General features: G+C 47.6%; 1 protein-coding gene across 1 annotated transcript; it reads left to right on the top strand.

The window, feature by feature from the left end:
• Nucleotides 1–1,509: 1,509 nt before the first annotated feature.
• Nucleotides 1,510–21,040, top strand: BMF (Bcl2 modifying factor). The gene is made up of 4 exons (XM_075151828.1): nucleotides 1,510–1,572; nucleotides 4,105–4,425; nucleotides 5,376–5,539; nucleotides 19,100–21,040. The coding sequence occupies exons 2-4, from the start codon at nucleotides 4,110–4,112 to the stop codon at nucleotides 19,199–19,201; spliced, it is 582 nt and encodes a 193-aa protein (XP_075007929.1). The 5' UTR covers nucleotides 1,510–1,572; nucleotides 4,105–4,109; the 3' UTR covers nucleotides 19,202–21,040.
• The last annotated feature ends 3,086 nt before the right edge of the window (nucleotides 21,041–24,126 follow it).

Raw genomic sequence — 24,126 nt, 5'->3', positions numbered from 1 at the left:
AGCAGACGATGAGGCTTAATTAATTTAGGATCCTGGTCTTTACTGAAAATGAAAGGAATGAGTCCTTTTTCTTTCTCACTTGGTGGTGAGGTACAAGTCAAACATAAGCTGGTCTTCTCGTAATAAAGCAAAGGCTCAAGCCTTCTGGCAAATAAAAGAGTAGAAATGAACCCTTGGACAAGAATCATAAAGAAATGGGTTCTTGGAGAGGATGCATGTTATTAGCCTGTTGATCTATTAATGGCAACTGTAAATACCTCACCCAAAATCACAGTGACTCTGAAGCATTTAACTGGAGAGGCTCACAGAGCCTGGCCAGGAGAATGTGATACGAGGAACATGCAGTAATGTGCCTCACCTTGCTAGTCATCGGTTTCCAATCTAACCCCTCCCCTGAGTTTAAGTTACAAACCTCAATAACTATGTGGCAGACTTGACAGCAATTAACATTACTCAGCTGCCAGCTGGGTTTTAAAATCTCCCTTTCAAATGATCTTGTTACGTAGGTTTTAAAAACAGCCTGACAGGGTGCTGCTCTGCGCTGAGGAGCTGGGTCCTGCCTCTGAACTTGGTGAGATTTTGCTATTGATTTCAGGGGGAGCTGATAAATCAAATCAAGGGTAAATGGCACTGAGCTGTTGTTTGGAACGTAAGGCCTGGTTTTTTGTTTTTTCTTGATCTTCTCAGTGAGGGGACTTCACAGAAAGCACTATTGAGAGTTTATCCTTGTTAGTTTAGTTCTTTAGTCCTGTGTATTACTCGTATACAGGAAGGAGCATGACATGCTGCAAAGCACTCCTTGACCCTCATGCCTCAATGTTCAGACTTTAAAAGTCAAGGAGAACTTCCCAAGTCACTTAAAGCCAAGAAATAAAGAGTTTTGTTGGAAAACAACTGGCTGGAGTCAAACTCCCATCAGTTTTAAACCTAGCCCAGGCGTGCCGGTAGCTCTGCTCTTGGCTTGGGATGATTGCTGTGGCAGCAGGATCAGGCCGAGGCGCGGAGCGAGTCCCGCTGAAGACCGACACAGACACTCCCTCCCTCCCTGCTCCCACCTGACACAGGACGGAGCAGTTTATTTTCCCGCAAAGACCAGGGATGGAAAAGCAGTTGTTAAGCGCAGGCTGCCCTCCTTGTTAGGCAGCCCTGCCTCCGGGCCCCCTCCTCCGCCTCCGTCCCACACCCGGCACCGATGAGGAGAGCGGCGAATCGAGGACTCGCGGCTCCCCCACAGCACTCGCCCGGCCGGCGTCTGCGAGCGGGGAGCTGGAGGGGCGGCACAGGGCCGCGCCCCGAGGAGGGGAGGGGAGGGCCGGGGAGGAGGTCCCGCTCCACGGGCCGGGCCGCGCGCACCTCCCGCGCGGCTGCAGTTGCCCCTCGCGGGGCGCCCCGCCCCCCTCCGCCCATTGGCCGGCGGGCGAGGGCGGGGCGCGGCGCGGCGGGGGCGGGGCCGCCGTCAGCTGTTCGCGGCCCGCCCGGCGGCGGCGGCGGCAGTTTGGCGGCGAGGAGGCGCGGCGGCGGCGGCGGCTCCCGGGACGCCCCGTCCCCGCGGGACGCCCGTCCCGCTTCTCGGTGAGTGTCCGGGAAGCCCTTTCGCCACTGGGGGCCGGCCCCTCTCAGCCAGGTCTCCGGTCAGCGCGGCCCCGATCGTGACAGGGAAGGGGGTTCGTCCCGGGGCAGCCCCGGCCCGGCCGGGCGGTGCGAAGCGGCTCCTGCCCGGGGTCCCGCGGCGTCCGGGGGAGGGGGGAGAAGCGGGGAGCGGGCGGGCTGGGAATGAGCCCGGTGGGCACCGAGAAGGCAGCGATTTGCTGATGTAAGCGATGGCTGATCACCGGTAGCCAGCGCTGCCCCTCCCGGGCCGCCCCGCCGGGCTCGGGGGTCTCGTCCCCCGGCGCTGCCCGGAGGAGCCGCCGTCAGACCGCTCGGCCGGGGGTAGATGTGCAGGGTTGGCGGCCGGAAGGGGAAGGGTTAAGAGCAGTTGGCGGTGCCGAAGCGCGGCCGGCCAGCTTTGTTTTGGGAAGCTGGCACGCACGTGTGTGCTGAGCCCTCCCTCCGGCTGCCGGCCCTCCGCCTGTCAGAGCGGGCCCGGGGCTGCGGCCCCGCGGGGCTTCGCCGAGGCTGCCTCGGCTCGGAGGGTCTGGTGGCTTTCTTGTGGAAGCGCCGTGGGTCGGACACGGCGCTGAAGACGGGCGGGCTCCGTGTCCGTGCGCCCGGCAGAGCCCCCGCCGCCCGAGCCGCGGCTCGGCGCCTCTCCCAGACGAGACGCAGCGGCTCTCGCAGTCCGCGGCTGCCAGCAGGAGTTGCGTTTTAGGATTGTGGAAGGAACTTAAGTGAGTTGTAGGGTGAGTTATCCTTTACGCTGCTTCGGCATTCTCTCTTCAGCTTTTCCTAAGAGCTCTGGGAAATAAGTCGGACCGTATTGTGGGAGGTCGAGTAAAACTTCTTGCTCTCTAAACCCTCTTTTGTTCAGGGTTTGGTCTGCCGGCTCGCTTTGTGCCTTTGTTGCGCTTTCTTGCACTGAATGCCCGTGTCCCAGTGGGGCTCTGACGGGTGAGATCTGGCAAACCTTGCTGCAAAGACAAAATACATTCTCACCCTGCCTTTCTGCCAGGTGATCATGATCCAGCAGCAGAGCTGGCAGGAGATCATCCATGCCTGTGTCTCAGGACCTGTGACTCCTTTTCTTGTGCTACTTTAAGCCATGGATGAAAATATTACAAGTGTTATGCCAAGATAGCACTGCTGTCATCCAGCGGAGCTGGACCAGCTGTGGGGCTGGTACCTGTCCTGCTCTGCAGACTCTTCTTTGGGAGTTGTGGCTGGGCTGAGTGAACTGCTGAGATGCGGCAACTTAAATAACTGTAGTGCCCCCCAGTTAAAGCCCTGCACAAATAGTTTTTGCACTGCTGGGTCCCTTTGTCTCCTCCAGCCTGCTGCTGCTGCTCACCTGGGGGGAGATAGGAGCACCAAGGGGAGCGCTGAACACATCCTTATAAAATTATTATTAATGTCTCCTTCAGGCCTGAAATTCCTCTTGCTAGTCTTCCGTTCTGTTAAATGCTTCGCAAACGAGAGCAAAGGAAGAGACATGAAGAGTTGAATTTCACTGCCTTGTTTGGAACTGGGTGGAAATCCTGGAGATGGATCTCTTAGGAGACTGTCTTCCAATTGGGTTAGATGCACAGGTAACAGTAAAGGGACTTGTGGCTTTTTTGGTAAATCTGCTTCTAATTGCTATATGTTTGCAAAGAGCTCTGAAATAGGGATTTAGGGTTTGTTGGGGTTTTTTTTCCATCTTTGTCCAGCTTTGTGCTGCAACAGAGCTTTGGAGCGTTTACTATGGCAGCTATAGAAGTCCTGCTTTAAACACTGACACCAGCAATGTTTTTTCTTAGTAGGATGAACTAGTGCACTGGCAGTGCATGTAGGCTTTAGGGTAAAAGGGGTAATGAAGTGACTGCATTGCCAAGTTTGGGACATGTCTTAAGTTGAGCTGAGGGAAGAAATGAGAAGTTGAAAGGAAAGTTGGCCCTTATAGGGAGAAGTTATGGAGAGCTTCACAGAAATGGCTTTGCCAGCTCTTGAGTTTTGCAACCACTGGGCTTTCTTAAAAGTCTGGCCTTGCAGCCTTGTGATTACAAGAGCTTTTCTTCATCAATAAGTAATAGATGGGAAAAAGGGAATGGGGCATACCGTAAGGTTCAAATATGGCAGGCCAAAGCAAAGCAGATCCCAAAGAAGCTGGCTGGCCATGGGGCAATTTGAAGGGTTGGGGTTGCTTTTTAAAACAATGTCTTTCCAGTTTCTGTGTGCTGAGGTTGGGGGTTGGCTCCCTCCTTGTGACCGGTTGTGGAATTGGAGCCGTGAGTGGACTCTTAGACACGTGTGAACTTTGTCTCCCTCTGGCCCAGCACTCGAGGACTTCCCACAAAGCCCTGGCCTTCACCACTGAGTCACTCGCCCCTCCTGCCCAGGCAGATGGGCAGCATTGGGAGGGAGGCAGGCAGGCAGGTGTGGAAAAAAGAGCTGTGTTTTATTGTTGGAGCAGAAGGCCTAGACAACATTCTTGTGTCAGCCATTTCCTCAAATGTCCCTTTATTGCAGGAGCAATGGATCGCCCCGGCTACCTGGAAGAGGACTATTCTAGCCTGGATGGGCTGGACGATGACGTGTTTCACTCTGATGACTTTGGACTTGCAGGTCAGCCTGGTGAGATGACTGCAACTGGCATTTTCACACAGAACCAGTCCTACAGCTGCCTTCTGGGGAGGTTTCAACTATTCCCCCTCACACACTGCTGTGGTCCCGGTATCAGGCATCCTGAGCAGCAGGACAAGGCAACTCAAACACTCAGCCCGTCCTCTTCCAGTCAGGATGTTATGTTGCCTTGTGGAGTCACTGAAGAGCCCCGGAGACTCTTCTATGGTAAGAGCACTCCAGTGTCACCAGCTTTACAGCAAGGAAACTGTCCCTTTAGCACTTCCCCAATCAAGCAAAGTTTCTTTCATTAGGGCGTTTTATTAAAGGACTGAAAATCATTTTGCTGTGGTCCTACTCCCTCAGGAAAGACAGCTTGTATTTTCTTACCCTTGCTTGTCCACAGCAGGAACCAGGCACTTGCTCATTGCTTCCGCTGTCCTTGATATTCCCACTCTTTCTTTTTGGCTTTATTCTGTCACATTTTATTTTACTGCTAGATGTTTAAGTGCTCACCATGCCTCGTATCCTACGATTTGCCTACATTTTTAAACTTCTAGTGCTGTCTCATCCACATAGGAAGACTCCTAGAAGTTTTCAGTGGAGAGAGGGAGATGCAAAAATTTACACTTAGTGGGACAGCTTTTAGGCTCTTTACTGGAGTTAAAGTTGTTGAATAAGTAGCATGTCCACGTATTTTACTAGTAACTGATGGGACACTACTTAGCTTTGTGTATCTGATTCAGCTTTAATTCAAATCAGTCCCACTAAATGCCAGAGAACTGAGAAAAGTCTGACGGAAAAGATACAGAAACCTTTAATGGGAGACAACTTGAGGCAGAGATCTTGTAAAACTGCAAAATTGACATTAAAAAAAAAACCCAGCACTTGGCTGAACTATAAACAAGCAAAAGGAACCAAGTGTAAGATCCTGCCAGTCATTTGATTATGGGAAGCAACACAATGCTCTGCTTAATCAATATAAATCTACTTAAAAGCTGAGCAAATGTTTTACTGCGTGCTTACAGTACACAGTCATTGTTTGGGCTTCAGGAATTGGACTTTAACATGAGTGAAAAATTCAGGATTATGTGCAGCTCTTTCCTCCATAAAGTATACTGAGTAGAAGAGCTATTCTGTGCGCTGGAAGAATGACTCTTCTGATCTCTGTTTTGTAGGGAATGCTGGTTACCGTTTACATGTCCCTCCAGTTGGCTTTGCGTTGGATCCGCACCTCCAAGAGGAGCCTCGGGAAGGTCAGCGGGAAGCGCGTGCCGAGGTGCAGATTGCACGGAAGTTGCAGTGCATTGCTGACCAGTTCCACCGGCTCCACATACAGAGGGTAGGGTGTCTCTGGAGGGGGCGGTGGGGGTTCAGCTATCCAGAGTGGTGCTCTAGAAGACTGGCTCCAGGCATCAGCTAAGTGGGCTCTTGTCTAAGGCAGCAGACTGCCAGCAGCGATAAAATGGCAGGACTATCCTGATGGATTTTGCTTATGCTAGATTGCTGGCTTTCCCTAAAGATTGGCAGGTGGAGGGAAGAGAATGTGTGGGATTGCATTTACTGCCTGGGAAGGTAGTTGTTCTGCGTTAGCTGCTGCTATTCCAGCTCTTCCAGTTCAACAGCAACAAGGTCACTGAAACTTTCTCCAGGGATCTCCCCCTTGCTTTTTATTACAGCTTTTACTCTTCTCCACTCTCCTCACCACCAGTGTCTTCTCTTCTGTGGCATAGGTGGCCATCTGTGGCTTATATCAGCTCCTCATCTTGGAGATGTCAATAAGCCTGGAGTCTGTTCTGACACTCCTTGTTGTCTAGGGGTAGTTGTCTGAAATGTTGTGGAGTATATTCAGAGCATGCTAGACTTGCTAGCTACTCCTCTGTCAGGCAGTCCTTGCTAGTGTCTCAGACTTGACTAACTTCCTCACAACAAAAGACAGCTGTTAGATGCCATCAGGTCTGAAAACCACACTCCAGAATCTTGATTTTGCTTTCTTTAAAAAAAAAAAAAAAAGAAAAAAAGAAGAACAAACCCTGCTCTTCAAAGAAACAAAATAAAACCAGCCCCCCTAAAACCTCTGATTCTTTCTTCCTTGCCCTCCTTCCCTTGTTGAGTAGGGGTGAAATGGGAATCCCAGCCCATGCAGAGTTTGTCAGAGGTGGCAGAAGTTTGGCAGTAGGCAGCACTTCGCCACTTCTGTGCAAGCCCAACAAGGAGAGTGTGTATCCGCTCGCATATGAAGAAGCTGACACTCTCTGTGACTTCAGAGAGGGACCGAAAGCTTATCTCACTCCAAGTGAGTCGGTGCTCTGTTAACTGTGGGATCTGTTGCAATTCTTCTCAAAGGTAAGTGAGGATCTCTGTCCTGGTCAGAGAATGTGGCTTGTGGCTGGACAAAGGTTTGGTCCTCTCATGTCATGAGAGAGATGAGGGAATTCTGGGACTCATCGTCTCCAAATAGCAGGAGGATTAAAGAAGCTGTAACAGGAAGATTAGCCTGTAGAAATGTAGAAGGGCCTATGAATGTCATTTAGCAAATTGTAGGAATAACAAGCTACCACGAGACTTTTAACATGTGTTGTGTGTGGTTGAATGGGGTTTTCCCCAGTGCCACCTTTTCGCCAGCGATAGCTGAAGATGCCACTCTCTCTAGCTGGATTCTCACAGGAAAGGGAAGGTTAACCATCTCGGTGGAGGAGCCCTGGAGTGAAGTGGTGGAACTGGTTGTAACTTGACCTCTTTCATCTCGGGGGAGCGTACCTATCTGATGTCTGTGCCTTGGAAACGCATCCAGGAATGCCCGCCCAAGCCGGCCCGCTAAAGCCGCCCTGGGTCGGGCTCTTCGCTGCCCCGTGGCCCGGGGCGAGCTGCCAGCCGCGGGTGCTGGGCTCCCAGTGCCACGCACAGGACCGCAGCCAGGGCTGCCGGCCCGGGCGAGCTGCCTGTCAGCCAAGCATGTGGGAGAGTTAGTAAACAAAAGCGTCCGCCTGCACTACCCCGACAGCGCAGCCAGCAGAGGAGGAGCTCTGCTGTCTTTGTTTGAACTGGAAGAGCAACAAGTTGTAAAGGGGGGGAGAGCCGTTCAGCCATTTAATTTTGAAAACAAAACAGAAAAAAAACCCAACCCGAAAACTTAACCCGAGGACGGAATAGTTCAGCCAGTGGTTCTCCACAGCCTGACCCTGGGACAGGCCTTGGCATTTGGATCTGTTGAGGGATTCTTTCTTGTTTGTCAGGAAAACTGAGTACTGAGCCACATGTTAGTGTCCAAGGCGCTGTTCCCCATGGAGTGTTTTGTTGTCATGCCCAATCCCTTCCCTCCCAGCCCTGCATGGAGGATTTCCTTTGGCTTTTGGCACAGATCTCCTATGCAGAAGCCCCTCTGTCCTGTGCAATGATTCCTCCCAGCCTGTTGCTGAAGAAGCAAGCAGTCTGCCCCTGGAGACACATGAACTGGTTCACAATGTGTTGTGGTTTGGAAGGGGCAGTCTCTGAGACGTGGAAAACTGGGCTGTCGTTTATCTTGCTGTGAAACTAATCCCTGATTTGGATGCCCCATTCCAGCTTGTCTCAAACATTTGGTCAAAACCAACTTTCCAGAGTGGTGTCTTGAATCAGATTTAGAATACCACAAAGTTAGTCACACCAGTGTGGTCTTGTGAAGTCCTGAGAGAGAGCAAGCCTGGTTTTCAACAAGCTGCACCTCTTTTCAGAGCCTACAAAGCATCTTATCTGTGAACATGTGAAAAGAAAACGTACGTGCCCTTTCAGTGGGAGTTAGGAAAGGCTTTCAGCATTGGAGTAGTGCATCCAGCTAGCTCAAGAGTTGCCCTCTCATGGCTCTTGAGTTCTGCGAGACTCTCCAGCAGTTCAAGCAAGGCTGTGTTGACACAAAGGCCGCTAGTTAATGTACATCCCTGGCTGAGAGAGGAACAGAGCAGGCAAGAGCTGCTGAGGCTGACGTCACTGAGTTGTCATTGGACTCAGCCGCACGCACGGTCTAACCCCATCCCACACTGGGAACCCTGGAGAGTCACTGTTATCTCTTCCCTGGGCTCCCAGAGCTATGTGGTATTTATTCTGTGGTTCTTGGCTGTACAAAAGATTTTTGGGTATGCATCTCGTAAGAATAAGAAAGTTGGCCGCACCTATGCTTGCTTTTGGCATGTACACCATTTTCAGGGTTTCATTTCCTATTAATATATTAAACAGAATACAGTAGTTTAAAACCTGGCTTTTTCATCCTTAGAACAGTGCTAGAGCAATAATGCAACGTTCCCTAGCACTCTGCGGCTTTCATCTCCTTAAGATGCCGAATTTATTATAGGAAGGACTTGAGCAATGCTCTGCATTCCTAAGTAGCAGAGCCTGCTACAGGTTGATCCAGTTTGCAAAGGGCTCTGCAGAATGACATGCAAGACCCATCTATGTTTTCTCGAGCTCTTTAGTACCTCTTACCTTCTGAGGCTGTGTAGCTTCTGGCAGTGTTCCCTCTGTTGTGCTTTTCTCACCCTGCCCCTGGAAACCAAAGGTAGAGCCAAGCCAAGCTTTCTGCAGGAGAACCCAGTACCTGCCACCTCCTTCTTGGTTTGGAGCAAGTGTGCCTTTGCCATGGGATCCGTGAACTGTTTGCTGCAGCCCAGCCTGTGGCTGAGCTAAAAGAGTGCACTCTGAGGTTATGGAGAACAGAGCTGAGCTTAGGGGATCTGCTGGTCGGTTAGCTGGGATGCGCTGCCTGCGCCCCACGTGTCCAGGCCGTGGCAACAAGTGCTTGGGCTCTGCTTTAGGTCCTGAGTGCACTTGAGCTCCCTCGCCTTGAGAAGGGGCTTCAACCTGCGCTGAACTGACAGTGTATTTCATGACATGATGCGCTGCTGGATGGGGTGGGAGTAGACAACCAGGGACGGCGGCGGCAGCAGCGTAAAGCCGCCCCATAGGAGCATGGGGTTATACAAGAGTGGGGTGGATGACACTGTATATCAGTATCACACCCCTTCGGTTTGACTTGCTCCATTGAGACACTGGAATGCTACGGCTTTTTCCAAATAAAATAACTCTTTCTAAGCAGGCTGCAGCTTTGAGGGGACTGCTTTTATCGCATCTCTTCTTCATGGTGATAAGATCACTTCACAGGGGATAAAATTGTCTCTTTAAGAGCCAAGGAGTGGTAGCCTTGAACAGTTCTGGGCTTGGGTCCAAGCAGAGCCACTGACTTGCTGTATGACCTCAGACAAGTCTCTTGACCTCCTTGTGCTTCAGTCAACCCATCTGGAAAGCTCGGTTTAAAAAAAGCTGAGCCTCAATGAGAACCAGATGCTGAATCAGAGCTGAGCTTTCTTGAGTAAATAAGTGCATTACAAACAACAACAAAGCCCCTTTCCAACACATCAGGAATCCTGCAGTTGATTTAGATATGCTGACCATGCTCAAAAAGCCTCTGTGGATCTAGCTATAGAAAACTTTGTTTCTCTAAATTCCCCAATTGATTGAGCAAGTAATTCTCTCGCTGCCACTGCAATGGGCTCAAGCAGCCTGTGGAGCCCGAATGCCTGCATCCACACCGGCTGTGGACAGACAGCTAGGCGCGTACCTGTTTGCCTCAAGTTAATGACACTGAAAATGTCCAGGAGGAAATGTTGTTTTCCTTTGAAAGTGAAACTTGTTACGTTTTGCATATTTTTTCCCCTCTGTCTCCCATGAGAGTTATTGAAGCCTCCTCTGAGACGCTTCTGCTTATGCAACAGGGAGCCCATGTCTCTTGTCGTAAACTTATCGGCGTGAAAGAGTGGGCGCACAGTGCTACGTGTGCATCATTTATCCCAAATTCCATCAGGCTTTTCTCCATTGTTTGTTGAAGACATTTTTTTAACAGTTGCTTTTTTAAATTGGAATTGTTTGCAGGAAACTGTCCTTCATGATGACTTTACATTTTAGGAAAAATGTTCAGAAAAGCCTCCTAATAATGTAATGCAGAGACTCTCAAACTGTCCTGCAGCGGAGCCTGTAGCACCAGCAGCTCCATACTTTACTTGTACCTGCAGTCTCTTTGAGACTTGGGGTAAGTGCTTTCATTTGTTTCCTGAGTCGGTACGTTTCAGGATCTTCTCTGCTGGCTGGTGCTTGCTGGTCCCTGCTGCTGCTGTGCAAAGCAGTGGGTCTCCTCTTCAGCTCTGCTGCCTCTGGGTTGCCCATTGGTGCCAGATTTGAATTTCCAGCTGAGGATGCAGGAGCATGGGATGCAGGAGGGAAGAGTACCAGGTGGAGAACTCCTGAAGGGGGTGAGCCCGGTTCAGAGGGCAGGGGCTAGGGTGGGTATGAGGTTGGGAAGATTGAGATGTAAAGCAAAATTCTTGCAGGGCTATGGAATTGGCATCCTAGGCCTGAGGAAAAGAGGGTGCCATAGTGGGGGAAGAGGAGTTCCCACAGTCAGTGGAGTCAGGAACTTGATAAGAGGAAGTGGAGACAGATTTTTGTTTTTCTGCTTAATTTTGTTAGATTTTTTTTCCATTTTGACATGACAATGAAGGAAGAGGTGGGCTTGGAAGTGCACCTTCCGCTATGCATACAAATGACACAGCAACCTGTTGCCCCTTGCCTAGCACTTGTTCTGAAATCCTGCTGCCTGTGGAGCTCATTGCTTGACATTTAGGTTAACAGAAACTGCTGGACCCTTTCACATCTGATCTGAAATGATATTCTTTGGTATGTTAAGAAAAGAAACTGAGAACAAGAACATAGTTATGCCACTGTATAAATCCATGTTTCTCCCATATCTTGAATGTTACATACAGTTCTGGTTCCCTTCTTCCAAAAATGATGCAGCAGAACTGGAAAAGGTTCAGGGAAAGGCGAGAAAGATGATGAAACTTCCATATGAAAAAAGAAAAAATGGGCTAGGACTGCTAAACCTAAAGAAGACACAAAGCAAGGGGGTAGCAATATTAAACAGAAATCAAAAGTGACATGAAGGAGATGGATAGACTAGTTTATCCCAGTACAAGAACCAGGCAAAATCAAGTCAAGCTAGTAGGAGCCAGCTCAAAGTAAATGAGGTAGTTTTTCATGCAGTAGGTAGCTCTGTGGAACTCCTTGTCAAGTAATATTGTGCATCCCAGTGCTTTATCTGGGTTCAAGGGGAATCGGGACAAGTTTATGGCCATTGAAGGAGACATTAAATAAACAGAAACCAGATCTGTCTCGGGAAGTCCTAAGCTCAAACTAGTTAGATGCTGAAAGAGTATTAGGGGGAGCTATTGCATGTACTTGCCCTCTTTGCTTTTCCTCAGGCAGCCACAAAAGGCTGCTGTTGGAGGCTGGGCTATGCGAACTCTTGATGAGACAGTCACATACAACAATTGTGTATCAGTTTAATAAAAACCACAAAACTCTTGCAGCAGCCTAATCTATCCTTCTTCTCTGTGCTTTCAGCTGACAAAAGATTTAAATATGTTACAGTTTTGTTCCTGCTTAAAATAGGGGATAATGTTAAAAAGCAAAACTTCCTGCCTAGCTCTGGTAGAGGAAGTGGGCAGGGGAGACGGGAGCCCGGTGGCAGGAGAGCACTGCGAGCTCTGTGCAACGGCCCGCCGTGAGTCCTTCACCCCGCCGGGCACGGGACTGCAGTGTCTTAAGGCGGTGGGGCTACAAAATATCAAGATTGCCCACATTGAAGAACATGAAATAATTCTCTGGGACAGTACAAGTGAATTGTGTTACAGGATTTCTAACATCACCTGCAGTATCGGTGTATGATTTAAATAGCGTTCAGTGCTGCTGCTTCTCCTGTACAACCCCCGTGGTCTCCGCAGGCTCTTCTGCATTTCCTTGGCTTTCGCAGCACCACGCTGGCTGTGAGTGGTGACGTGCTTTCTGCTAGTAGCAGTGTGACAGCTGAGAAATTATTTTTCAATTAAGAAATAATTGCGGTAGTATCCCACTTCTTTTTTAGTGTGGGAGACTAGGAAATGCAGGTTATAACTTGCCCGAGATCATGCAGGGATCGCTGATTGGCACCCAGTCGTTCTGCCTCCAGTCCTCCGCTTAGGTTGGTTGATCTTATTAAGATACTGCCATCTCTGAGGGGGATGATGAGATGTTTGGACTGATTATTTATGGTGAGCAGTGTGCATGTTTGTATTTTACTCAATGAAATCTTGTGGTGGAAAGGCAGAAAAGCAAGTGCCCAACTGCAGAGTCCTCCTTTGTTTCAAGCCATTGAGGAGGAATGTCCCGCTAGCCTTTTATAGTCTCTGTTTGGGGTTTTTTTTTGTTGCTTCTTGGTAGCTACCCTCGCCAATGGCAAAGGAATCTTTCTGAGGACTGTACCGCAGCAGAAAGAATAGCGATCTAAAAATAAAAGCAGTGAGGCAACTTCTATTAACCCCGATTAGGTTTTTCCTGATGTAGCGCCTGACAAGACGCTGGCGACGGGGGACTGCGGCCACCCGCCGAGGAGAGCCCCCGAAGGGCGCGCGGGCCCCGGCCAGCGAGGAGGAGGAGCGGGCCGAGAGGCCCGTGCGTGAGAGCGGCTCTGCCGGGCAGTGTTTGCGCTGCGGCCGCTGTGTTTATATCGCTCGCTAAATTTAGCCTCTGAGTCATCAGAACTGCTGACGAGAGGCTGCTCTGCCCGCAGGCCCCAGCGCTGCACCTGCCCGCCCGCCCGCAGGCTGCCCTGGCAGCGGGGCACGCTGCGCCCGGGCCAGGGCCCTGCACCCCCCCCCCCCGCCCCCGACGGGATATTTTCCCGCAAAAACTTGCAAAGTGTTATTTTAACCAAAACCCCGAGGCGTGCTTTATTCACTGGGGGGTGTTCTCCCGTACACCAAGCAGTTTCGGGAGCACCTCCCTTCTGGTGGTGAGGGAATCGATGCGAAATAAAGGTCAGTCCGTCCCAGGGCCTGCCTGGGTTAGGTGGTAAACAGGGCAAGCTGTGAAATGGCTCTGTCGGTTCACACTCGGGGTCTGAGGGAATAGACCTGCCTGCGCTTGCTGCCCGCAGCTGCGGCCGTGGGAGGGGGTGTCTTCTCCTGGGCGCGGAGGCGAGGTCTGGGCATCTCTTCCTGCACCCTCGTCCCCCCCCCAGCATGGGGGCGAATCCCCCTCCGGACCCTGTGCCGCAGGTAGAGAGCGGTATCAGGTGCGGCTCTATGGAAAAGCAAGACCCTTATTTACTGTATTTATGGAAAATAAGCTGGTGTGCCCCCCGGGGGTGCAGGAGGGGAAGGCTGGGGGCCTGGGAACGCGGTGGCCGGTGGTTGCCCTTCCCAGGTTGCCGTCAGCTGGCTGTTGCCATGGCGTCTGTCTGCTTCCCCTTCCTGCCCGCTCCGGAGAGGAAGGCGCGAGTGGCTGCATGTTTGTTTTTGAACTACAAGAAAGTTGAGAAAGGGCTCACCTGCGCAGCTGTGCCTGCAGCAGGTTTGGGGCAATGAACGTCGCCGTTTGCTGCCCGGATCAGTGCCTCAGCAGGGGTCAGTGCCGTCCCCTTTGCTTGGGCTGGGCGGCCCATAAATGGGTTTTGGGGGTCTCCTGCACTCCCCATCCCTCCTGCTGCGCCCGCTCCTGTATATCCTCTCTCCATAAACACGCGTGTTGCTTATCTTGCTTTGCGGAGCCTGACGGAGGCTTTGAGAAAGGAAGCAGTACTTGAGATGACACCTCCCTTTACCACAAGTTTAGCCCCACATAAGAGAGCGGCAGGGTTTGCAAGCCAGAAAGACACAGATCCCCGAGGAAGATCCTCGTCCTTCTCTCTGTGTCATCACGGGAAATCGTGCCGCTAAGCTCCTCTTTCAGTTTTCCTCTGTTACTGATTCCTTTTTTTTTCCTGCTGCTTTTACACATGCATTATTCTTTGGTCATTAGGAATAACAGCTGGAAAGATTTGTATTTGCCTTCCATTGGCCTGCATTTCTCTCTCCAGCGGGGGACACCTTCTGTAACCTCTGTTGCCTTGGGGACTGTGACTTTCTAGTCTTTCTAAGCTAAAGCATATTTTGTGGTAGCACAATATGCCTCCAGCCACCTGGCAGCCAAAACAGCCTTCAGCGATGAGTCAGCAACTGATCCCGGTGTGCAAGTATTTTTGTTTTCAGTGAATAAATAAAATCCCAACAACTTATTGCTAATACTTGTATTAGTCATTAAAGGAAGAATGATGTTTTTATGTACTCATATGCCATTATTCTTCCTTTGCTCTAATAGTGCCATTTATGGCCATATTTTAATCCTTCTAGTTAAGATAGGATCAGAATTTGACCCTTAATCATCTGGAAGCCATGAAGCAAAGTCAGAAGTTGCCCACGAGATCAAGAGGTAGACAGGTGTACTCTTCTGTATATGTGATAGGAATGTACCAGACCCACATATGACGTCTGTGTGATGAACATATTCTGTGTTTTTTTAAGGAGGGATATTAATGGCACGTATGTATCAGGTGGAAAAGTGAATCCTATTCATCTGTTAAACATTTATGCTCAAGGATTCAAGGAGCTGTGTCAGAGGGACAACATTTTCTTTTAGTTGTATTACCTGTCCTGATCTTCCCTTGATCACTCCGTGCAAGGGCTTGGTAGGAGTAAAAAGCTTTTGACATCTGGGGTGCTATTTGACAGATATATATCTGTATGCTTACAGTGTGAAACATGTATTAGGGATTAATTATGGGGAGGGAATAAACGTTGGGTCAATCATGTCCCTCTTTCATTTGCTTCCAGTAAAAGTCGTGCTGTTTTTTTGTGTTTGTTTACCAGTATTCTGGATTTTGGTTCAGCACAGTTAATGGAATAGGCTTCACTGATGTACTGTTGCTGCAGAGGACACTTTTCCTGTAAAATGGCCTTTCCTTGTGACTCATTGAAGCATTCATGCTAACGCCTCAGACAGACAGTCTCTTAAGGATATCCCCTTTAAAAAGCAGCAGCTGCAATAGGAAATGGTTTTATGTGTTTCCAGCTTTGTGTTGACTTGCTGTATTCACAAGACTAGTCTTCTTCAGTTACAGCTAGTATAGAGGGCAAAAGGGGCTTCTTTCCATCTTGAGAAAGGAGCTTCAAAATGTTCATTGTGTTGCTACCACATGGAGGTGGCAAAGTGTTCATCCCTGATACTTTTGTGCAGTAGTGACTCTGACGATTGAATTGCTATGATGAGGGACAAATCAGCATAGGGAAGCTTAGGAAATTATAAACCTGTGCCACAATAGTTATGAGGCTTAGAAGACTGTAAGAATTGACTTGAAACATATCACATCTGAAAAAATGAGATGCCAAATTCATGGAGTCGCTCTCCTGGGTTTTCTGTCCTTCCTGGCAGCTAAATTACACCACACAAAAAACCCTCAGTCCTGAAATATTTGACTATTTTGGTCTTGGCAGGGGCATATCTAGGGAAAAGCTACTGAAACTTGTGAAAAGGACATTTTTTAGGCTGGGACAGTTCTTTCCATAAATTGTTTACTCTATCTGTATTGCAAGGAATACCTGCCATTTCCATTCTGTGGCTCCTGTCCCACGCTGAATTAGTACCACGGAAAGCAGATCAGCCCAGAAGTGAAGCCGTAACTGTAAACCCCGTTAGCTAGGCTTGCTGCTGAAGCAAGCAGTCCCAGCTTGCTCCTCTTCTCAGGTCACCTTTCTGTTGTGCTGGCACAAGCATCAGCTTGACTACGTGATGCCATGGATCAGATGGATTAGGATGACCTGATCAATAGTAAAGACAACTTCTTTATCAGATTTGATATATCTGGCCTTGATCATTGTCCTGTTTTAGTTAACTTTCCTGCACTAGTGTGAGGAGAGGACAGTGCAAGCGGGCTGCTTCGGTACGCAAGCCAGGGAAAGTGTGTGTGGGACTACACCACCGTGGAAGGAAATGCTGGCTTAATACGGACCCAGGGAAATGCAAGCCCTCGGTCTAGGAATAAAACCTGGAAAGCTGCCCACAGCCTAGTGCTCTATTTTTTCACTTCAAAACAAAATTAATGGTGTCAATGTCCTTCATAAAGTGATTTGAGATCTTATGCTTTTTATAAGCAGGGGGGAGCAAGGGTGAAATAATTCCTATTCTGCTCTTGCATGGAAATCTCCTTGAGTGTCTTAGGCAAATAATGGGAAACAATTTTAAGTGAAGAAGGACAAAAATGCTGTACCAAAAAAGTGGCTTCAAGAGGCAATGAAATAAACACAATAGAGTATGAACTCAAAAAAAATTAGAGTTTTTCTCAGTATTTGTGATGCCACATCCCACTGGTTCTCTTGCAGGTCTGTAACCCTCCTGAAAGTAGAGATCTAAAACTCTTATTTACCAAATAAAACCAAAACCCAATACCTTCCTCAAAAAGCTCCCCCACCTTCAAAAAAAAAAGGGAGGAGGATGAGCTCAATCCTTCCACTGTTTTTCCCTGAATGTGGCCTCCTTTACCTATGACAGCAAAGAACAAGTAATCCTTTTCTTCTGAGGTGGCATTTAAAACTTAAAGAGGAGACAGAATATTTGGAAACATCTTATGGCATGTGAGAAGCCCAAAGCAGCCTCCTACATGAAGCAGGACATTAATATGGGGATTCTTACATGTATTTATGAGGAATACATGTATTCCTCACAGTGTGGAATAGTTGAAATTGCACGTACCAGATCAGCACACCTCCTCTTGTCTGCCCCCAAATTAATCTGTTTTATAAAATTTGATGGAAACTTCCATTAAAGAGGGTCCACCAGTGAGGCTGAGATATATTTCAAGTTTAGGACTTCGATACCAATTTTTAAACATCCTTTTGTATTTCCGGTACTAAGTCCCTGTAAGACACTTCTTTACCCTCTTGGCTGCCAATAGAATAAAATAATCTGCCAAAGCAGATTGTCTTCAGAGCATCTATAGAAGGTTTGTCTGCTGTGCTCTCCTAGCATAGTTACCTGCTTGTGGAAACTGCAGAAGAAGGCGTTGTGCTTGCATGCCACTTCATTGACATGCTACCCAAAGATCTCTGTTTAAGGAGCAGTCCGCTTAAGCTGTAATAGCTTGATAAAAACATGGTATCTAGATGTCATCGAGACATTGTGGTTCCATGTGCATGTTCGAGCAGGTTTGGGAGTGTGGCTCTATGGAGGAGGGTGAGAAGAATCTCTGGAGTTTGATGAGGAGGGACAAGCCTGGTCAAACCGAGAGGCGAGTAACAAAACAAAAAGCATCTTGCTTTTTGGGTTTTTGTAACCCAGTCCTAGGGGATAGTTTATAAAAGATTGTTTTCACCTGTAAACCTAGCAATGCCTAGACAATCAGTGTGGACTGAACCCAGGGCTGGTTACTTTGAAATAAATGATACCAGGCTCTGAGTCGCTGTCTGTGGGTTATGCTTCAAACACAGTGGTGTTGAAATGTGTGACGGGATCTGCGTGAACTCTTCAAATCCAGGAGACAACTGTTAAGTCTTAAGGGTAAGAAGAATGACCCACTGCTAAGATGCGAGATGAACACAGGTTTTCTGAATTCTGTTTTGTGTGTACTTGTGATTCAAATGGCACAGATCTACTCACGCTGAAATACGAACATAACTTAATGACTATCTGGGAGGGCTTTGAAGAGCTGTCTATTGACACATCTCCAATACACCAACTCCGGTTGCAACTCTCTCTTATTTGTGATTACATAAAGAATGCCTTGCAACCGTGTTGTTCTGCCCTGTTGGGCTAATCTGAGTTGAAACATCTTGTTCATATAATGTGCTTCAGTGCTCTTTTATGAACTCCTGTGTACTGAGGCAAAGTTGTTGGAAGCCAGTCTTCTGTTTCCTTGTCTGCTGGGGATTGGGGGGGCCTGGGGGGGAGATTGGGGCTGGTTTGTTTTGTTTTCCAGAAATGATCAGTCCTGCTTAGCAAATATGGAATTCTGGATGAGAAAACAAAGACTGACTTCTAATAGAGGGTCGGTTATTGAGGTGAAATAGTATCCCAGGCTGGGCAATGTAAAGAGAAACCCACCTGTTTGTATGAGATGCCATTAAAGTGCAGGAAGGTGGGGGTATAATCGGAGCCACTTTTGCAGGGGTGATTACATATAACAAAAGAAGGAACAGTGTCCCTGCCCCAAAGCTGCATTATATAGTCTGGTGTCCCCCTGAAATTCAACTCCCATGTTTCTTCCTTGACAATGGGACCTGAAATAACCTCTTGGTTTTGGTTTTTTGTGTGTTTTCAAGTATGTTCTTGCTTAAGGTTTAATTGGCTCCAGTCAGTAGGAAAGGGCTCCAAGGCTGATTATTTATGGCTTACTGTCAAAAGTGGCTATAAAAAGGGCAGTATTATCTTGGAGATGCTGGGAAGGAAAATGTGGTGGGGGGAGGGTGGGGGAGTGTGTGTGTGCACGAATGTGTTTTCTTGTACTAGATGAAATCAGAGTTTTGCTGTCTCAGCAGTGTGGTTTAAATTGAAGATTAACCCTTTGACCTTCACGGTGTCAAATCACTTACAGATGGATCACCAGTTATATTTTTTTCTTTTTTTTTACTTTTGGGGTGAAGGGGGGCTTTTTTTTTTTTTTAAAAAAAAAAAAAAGGTTGTTTGTTCATGCAGCTGGGGCTTTTGAAAGGCTCAGAAGCCAATCTGATTAAAAACAGCACTTGGCTAAACTCTGCAAAATCCTACAAGCAAAAAAAAAAGTTTAATCCTCTTGTGCACAATGCATAAAGGGTCTGCTCTTTTCTTTTTGTAATGTTAGAGCTACAATTATTTCTGGAGAACTTATCATTTCCCTCTCTCCCCTCATCCCTTGCTGCACCCCCTTGTTATGCTGATGGGATTAAAGTGTCTGCTCTTGAAAAGTGTAACTGAGTTGTTATTGGAAAAGAGAAGTGGTATGTTGCAATTTTAGAAATATAAATAACCTTGCTTCAACTGTTCTCCTCTACAGCATCAGCAGAACAGAAATCAAGTGTGGTGGCAGCTTTTTCTCTTCCTACACAACTTGGCCTTAAACGCGGAGGCGAACAGGAACCACACTGGGCAGAGGTGAGCTTCGCCCGCCTGTTTCAGGCCGCATCCAGTCTGCAGGGAGCACTGAACAAACACTGGTTCGGGGGCGAGACATTGCACACCGCCGGCCGGATGTGAGGACTCTGAATTTCTGATACTCGTCTTCAAGTTTGGGGGTTTTTACGGACTCTTCTTTGCTGCTGCCTGCCTCGCGAGGCAGGGAGCTCTTGTCCAACACTGTCGAAGGAAAGCCAGAATGTGGGTGTGTTTGGTAAAGCTTGCTGCTGGTTCCCCGCGCCGGTGACCTCTGTGCAAGGGAGGCAGGTATTAGACTAACGGCTTCCTCTGCCCTGTGTGCTAGTCAATGGTAGAGTGCAGGAGTGTCATTTTGGCTGCTAGTTAAAAATGATGTCTGGGATTGATGACTCTAAACATACTTTGGGTATCTTCCAGAGCAGAGATGCTCAATTCCTCCACAAAGAAAGTTCTTTTTAGCAATGAAAACATTCAAGTAGCTTATATCCATCAGGTTACTTGTTTTCTGCTTGGGTTACTGTATTTCCTTGCACCCTGTGTGGGAGAAAATCACAAAGAATCTGATCTCTTCAATCTTTCCATTGGGCACCAGTTGCAGCTCTCTCACATAAAGTTGTTCTTTGTCATTGCCATCAATAGACAAAATCATTTCAGTCAAACAGTCTAAAAACTAAAACTTCCTGGGGTTGCTGGTGGCTATTAGTTTCTGCCACTGTTTGCTTCCAGTTCAGCGTTCGCAGTGCCCATGAGCCAGCATGAAACCAAAAACCATGGAATATGACACAAGTGTCATTCTTCTACAATGCTAATGTATATGTTTTTATTAGTTTTATGATGGGTGTTTATTTTGTTTTGGTTTTCTTTTCTCTTACTATAATGTGGTTGGTCAGGAAGGCTTAGGTCCCAGGCATCCGATAGTTTTGCTTCAGGATTTGACAGGGAAATTAATTAGCAACTAGTCTGACATGTACACTGTACAAGCAGTCTGTCCATTACTCTAGTATGTGAAGTTTGGAGGCTGCTGTAAGCATATATTGACTAGCAGCAGTAATATTACTTCAAGGGAGATCTTTTAACAGTTCCCGGTTTGTATGCACTCAGAAGTTTGTCCATATGACTGACACTATTGGACCAGCACAGGGAAATTACCCTACCAAAAGGAAGTAGCCTTAAATATCGATGGCTACTTCTCTGTAGCCTTAAATATCGTTAGTTGGCAAACCCAGTGACAACTAGGATAAAACACAAACAGAAGAGCAATACAGACTTTATTTTCTTCAGACCATTTCTATATTGCCACTGCACCTTGTTGTAGGTCTCAAATGATACAACCAGTGTGAGGAAGAGCTGTCCAGAGAATTCCTCTTCAGTCCTGTTACAAACGTCGACTTCAGGTGTTGAGGAATTCTTCTGCTCTTGGTCCACTCTGAAAAATAAGCATTACTGTACGGGAAGAGTAGTTTACTTGCACATACGCTTTCTCCTCCACCCCTCTCTGCATATCCTTCTCTAATTCCTGCTTTCTCTGGTATTTGTATAATCTCATCATTGCACTGTAGTGTCTGGTAACAATTTGCTGAACACAGTTAAATTTGGAGTTTCTCCCTCTCTCCCAGCCCCATTCTCTTGATTTGCATCCTGCTCTACTGTGGCAAAATGTGCTTTAGCTCCCTGAAAGAGGTCCCCAAGCCTTTTTCACTTTCATATATTCACGGTCACTCTCTTTCAACATAAGGAGAGTTTATGTGAGAAAAGCTTTTTTTCTCCTCTTACGTTATTTTTCTAGCTAGAGCTAGAGTAATATGTTTGTCCACGATGGTTAATAATTCATATAAATTAATCTCAAGCAATATTTTGGGGGGTGGGTTTTATGGAGAGGGAGGGCGGGAGGTTTTTTTTAGGAGGGGGGATTGTTTTTGAGTTTGTGTTGTTTCTTTAAGCATGTGCACTACAGAGTTACCCAGAGGGATACAAGTGATAGCTGTTGCTGACTATGCTGCAGCAGTATGGGAAGCCACTCTCTCTGTCCATGTTGAGAGACATGAGGCTTTCCATGCCTTGCTTTGCATAGTCTGCTTGGAGTAAACGCTGGTCATTGGAGAACAAGGACTTAAGTCGGGGGGAAAGCCTGAGGGGTAGTGCAAGCACAGACTGAATTGGGGACCTCTGAGAAGCTGGATGTTAAGGAGAAGACTCTTAAAGCAGAAGCTCTTAAAGAGGTGGGAGTGGAAGTGCTGAGGCTCAGGAAGCAGCAATGCTGCCTGCCCACACGGCATGCTTTAGGATGCTTGCATTTGCCCGCTGGTTGCCAGGACCCCTTTATCAGGAACAGTCAAAGCTACATCATAACAGCCCTGCAAACTACGAAAAATTCAGCAAGTGCATCTGACACTTAAATACCATCACGAGCTTTCCCCTCTGCCTTGACTTGACTGCCAAACAGGCCAATAAGGCCTGTTCTCTGGATGCGTAAGCTGGAAAGATAGGTCTGGTACTGGCGCTTTCTGGTGTTGCGACCCAACCAGTTTATCTAGGGTAAGATTCTTCTTAACGTGGAGAAACAAGTATCTGAAACTGTTCCTCAGTCATGCTGCCTGCCTCAATAGAGTCATTTGGCTCAGGGAAAGACACATCTTTGCCAGTCCATATTTCCCTCTGTAACAACAGACTTATCAAAATTGGTCATGCCAGGGTCTCAAGTTAAAATCTCCTTGAACAACAATACTTCATTGGAGACATAGAGCTAATGCTAGACAAAGGCCGACTTCCTGCAATATGCATGTTGCTTACTGGTGCCAGAGATTTACAACCACTGATAATATATTTTAATTATATTCCATATCTGCATATCTTGGAGAAAGGAAATATGCTCTGTCAACCCAAAAGTCTTATTTTGCTTCGTGTAGATTTGGAGGGGCAGGCTGGTTTTCACTTAGGGAAAAGCAGCTACTTCATACTTACAGTCTCACCTACTTGAGGAAATAGTGGGAAGATTTCACACGTTTATGAACAAATACACAGATGCACAGCAGCCATGTATTTGTCATCCATTCTATGTTAGTAAGGCCCCTTGAGCACGCATTGAGGAGATATTCCCCGCGGAGTAGCTATTGCAGTGTAGCCACAGACATACGTTGATTGTTTGGGGAAACAGTTCCAAGGAACATGGTTCAAGTCCTGTTGGTGAAGGAGTATGCTCGGGTTTTTAGATATTAGTTTGTCTTGGTGAAAGGAATGGGACACTGTTTCTCTCCGTGTTGTAAAACTACAGTCTAACAATTTAGAAAGAACAGTCGTATCTTTCTCCCAAACCAAATTCCTATTTTTAATGGGCAGTTCTTACGAAGAGCTTGAGCTGCTGCTGATGGTACCAGCAGCCTTGAAGTATCTTGCTTGCCTTCCCCAGATCTCCAAAACGGCCTCAGACCTCAGCTCTCTTTCCTTGAGGGACGGAGTTCCTCCTATCTCTTCCCAACTTCCCGCCCTTTTGAATATCTTGTAACCTGCCCATCCCTGGATCCAGCAAGCCTGGTGCTAGTAGGGAATAGTTAGTTTTACTTTTGTTTCCTGCAATTCTTGAAAGCTGAGCCAGTAATCACAAAGTGACTGCCCAGGGATAGCTGCAAACTGCCGTAAATAGGATACAACAAAGGCAGGGGAGAGGATGCATTTGCATGGAAAGGGTTGCCCTTGGATCTGTGTGTGGGACTGCAGCCCTCTCCCAAGGTGCTGATAATCCCTGGTAGCACTGAATTCCTGCATAACTGATCACATATCTCAGTTTAAATAGCTGGTTGTTATTAAATGTTTGTTGGCTAAACTCTCGTTAGAGGAGTCCTGAAACAAACTTCCTTATCAGCCTTTCCTTTGGAACTGTGTATCAACAAGGGAATAGAGGCAAGGAACCCAGTCCTTGATGTAGAAAGGGTGATTGCAAAGACATCTTTCTTTCTACTGGCCGTTTACTTTGTCCCCTCAAGCCTGGATTAAAAGTATAGGCAATGTGTGTATGTCAGGTTACTACAGTCCTGGAGTTGCTCCATAGCAGTCACTGGAGCTGTACCCAAGGCTGAACTTCATTCAGTGTGGGGCTTGGCACTCTTCTGGGGAACTGCAGATTCTGCCCATTAGTAGACTAGAGAGAAGGGCTGGTTTTTTTAAGAAAAAGCAAAATTACTTGAGGCAGTTGTTGCCATGTGACCCCGTCAACTTTACAATGAATTCCACCCTTCCGCTGCTGGTCCTGACCCATATCTCTGCTGAAGCTGTGGGAATGGTGAGACTGTGACATGCTGAATGGTGTGCTATTGAGGGTATTTTTAAAGGGAAAAATAGGGAGAGCACTCAGCATATGTGCTAGGATCAAACGAGAATGCAGATATGTGGAGGTCTTGCCTTGTTTTACTGGCAATATTTACTGCGGGATTATAAGTAAAAGGACCATGGAATGCCCGTTCATATTCATGGGAGCTCTGCACATGGACCAAGCACTATTGAGTATTAGCATAATTTGACAACAAAGGGTTTTAATAATGTCCTTCAAAAGAGTCTGTCTTTCAAACTGGCATTTGTGATCATTTGCAAAAATGCCTACCTGTTGCCTTTGATTGTTTTAGCAAGAAGAAATACCTCAAGGAATTGATAAAAGATCCTAGGACAATCTTTTACAGTTCCTAAAGACTTCAGTGGTCTCTGTTTCTTTGGTTTGCATGTGTTCACGCAAGTGTTACACAGCTCAGTTCTTCTCCACCAGGAAAAGCAGAAAAGACCAAACACATCAAATGCACTGGAATGTAATTGTGTGCGTGTGCGTGCGTGTGCGTGTGCGTGTGTGTTCTTAAACTGAATGCAGTCTGACATCCCCTACCCCTTCTTTCTTCCACGTGCCTCACCTTCCCCCTTAGCCACAGAAAGGAGGGTCTCTTCCTG

Source organism: Calonectris borealis, chromosome 5 (genome assembly GCF_964195595.1).
Source record: "Calonectris borealis chromosome 5, bCalBor7.hap1.2, whole genome shotgun sequence".
Taxonomy (NCBI): Eukaryota; Metazoa; Chordata; class Aves; order Procellariiformes; family Procellariidae; genus Calonectris; species Calonectris borealis.
This window is presented reverse-complemented; position numbering and strand designations above follow the sequence as displayed.